The sequence below is a fragment of the Dreissena polymorpha genome, unplaced genomic scaffold, assembly GCF_020536995.1.
Source record: "Dreissena polymorpha isolate Duluth1 unplaced genomic scaffold, UMN_Dpol_1.0 chrUn004, whole genome shotgun sequence".
In the NCBI taxonomy this organism is placed as follows: domain Eukaryota; kingdom Metazoa; phylum Mollusca; class Bivalvia; order Myida; family Dreissenidae; genus Dreissena; species Dreissena polymorpha.
In genome coordinates, this window is record NW_026273318.1 from 855625 (window position 1) to 857500 (window position 1876).

Genomic DNA, 1876 nt, shown 5'->3' on the forward strand with positions numbered 1-1876 from the left:
TACACATGACGTTCTTCAGAGTATACTTACGTCTATTTGATAAGCAAATGGACATAATGCGCTTTTGTTATTTGGCGTCGGTTGAAAAGACACAATGAATACAAATCAGACAGACTTCATTACCATGAAAAACCAACTGATTTATAAAATACGTGCGTTGTAAGGAGTACATAATTTTGCGAATCGTCTCCGTTGCGTTAAAACGCACATACGTTTGGAAGACATCTTTATAAATTATATCGAAATTACTTAATTTTATGTATGCACCGATTTTCTACTTAATAATAAGGGATTATCTCACATAGAAATGCGTGAAAACGAACAGCCTTTGGCAAATAATCGACCTTGAGATGCTGCAGAATATATCAGTTTGACATTTCCGGTCATTGGCTCTTCATTCAAGTCTCTCGCAGTGATGGCATTAATTATCATGGTGTTGTTGGGATTGTTAGCTTGCGATGCAGTTGGGGCGGCGACAATTTATGACACTCACTATCTTCTTTCAAATCTAACAAAGGATTACAATGTCAACGTTCGACCGGCGGTCGAACAACTCTTGCCAGTCAATGTGTCGATACAAATGTACCTGAAATCAATCATGGAGTTTGATGAACGTCAAGGAACTTTGTCCTACACTGTAGGCTTCGAAATAACGTGGAAAGACTACCGACTAATGTGGAACTCATATCTGTACGGGGGTGTATGGTATTTGAATGTTCCATTGACAATGATTTGGTTCCCGGAGCTGCTTCTCTCGTCCCCTGCCACGAGCAGGAGCTATATAACACAGAGTTGGAGTAAAGCGCGGATTTATTATGATGGATTTGTACTTTATGTAGAAGGGGCACTGATTGAAAGTACGTGCGAAGTAAATGTGAAGTACTATCCATTTGACGTGCAGTCTTGCAACACATCATTCATCTCATTGGGTTACACGTATAAAGATGTGAATTTGATGTGGGTGAAAGAGTCAATAGATATAACATTGTATCCCGGTAACTCTATGTGGGATTTAGAATCAACGTCTGTTAGTGTGCAAACAGTTGCTACAGGAGGCGGTCAACAAGAAATGTTTGTCACATTTAATCTCCGCAGAAAACCGGGGTATGCAATTGTTAACGTTCTTTTGCCAATTTTATTTCTTGGTATTCTCAACGCGTTTGTGTTTTTGTTGATACCCGAATCTGGCGAGAGAATTGGCTACTGCATCACGACGCTGCTTGCAATCGCCGTCTACATGACAATCATCATGTCCAGTTTACCGCAGTCCTCCGACCCAACCCCGTTGATCAACTACAAACTTTTGATCGACCTCGTCTACAGTGCCCTCATAATTGTAGCTGTAATACTGAACATGCGTTTGAACGGAAAAGACGACGATGTCCCGGTGCCAAAGATTCTGGTATCTTTCTATCTCGCCCTGATGTGCAGAGCTTGTGGCGGAAAACCAGTGAGACCAGCATCAAACGGCTTTACAGCCGATCAAAATGCAACCAGTTCAAATGAAAGCAGTAGTAAACTACAGGAAAGTGATATCCCGGACTACTCGCCAGTTAATTCCGTGGACGCCCAAAAAGTAACATGGAAGAAGATCAGCTCTCTTCTGGACATTAGTTTCTTTGTACTATTCGTTTTTCTTTCTTTTCTTATTTTTGTAGTTTTTATCTCGATTCTCAAAAGCGGGTCGTAATCTAGGACGAGATCAGTGGCATAGGAAAATTATCTATTAAACATATTTGCAAATTTTTATCTTAATCATTGACTCTTGGAGTAAAACACATCCATGTATTCGCGATAATTGGTCGTTAGCGGATTTGATTGAACCAGCAAAACTATATTTCCTGACTTAGATTTTTGTTCGGTCATTTAAATAAAA

At 40.0% G+C, this 1876-nt stretch overlaps 1 protein-coding gene across 1 annotated transcript; it reads left to right on the forward strand.

The window, feature by feature from the left end:
- Nucleotides 1–564: 564 nt before the first annotated feature.
- Nucleotides 565–1842, forward strand: LOC127863303 (ligand-gated ion channel 4-like). Its single transcript, XM_052402724.1, has one exon. It carries the CDS (start codon nucleotides 581–583, stop codon nucleotides 1688–1690), a length of 1110 nt encoding a protein of 369 aa, XP_052258684.1. The 5' UTR covers nucleotides 565–580; the 3' UTR covers nucleotides 1691–1842.
- The last annotated feature ends 34 nt before the right edge of the window (nucleotides 1843–1876 follow it).

What these genes read in the sequence shown, in the direction of transcription:
- LOC127863303 (XM_052402724.1), top strand. Translation starts at nt 581, where the DNA reads ATGTACCTGAAATCAATCATGGAGTTTGATGAACGTCAAGGAACTTTG.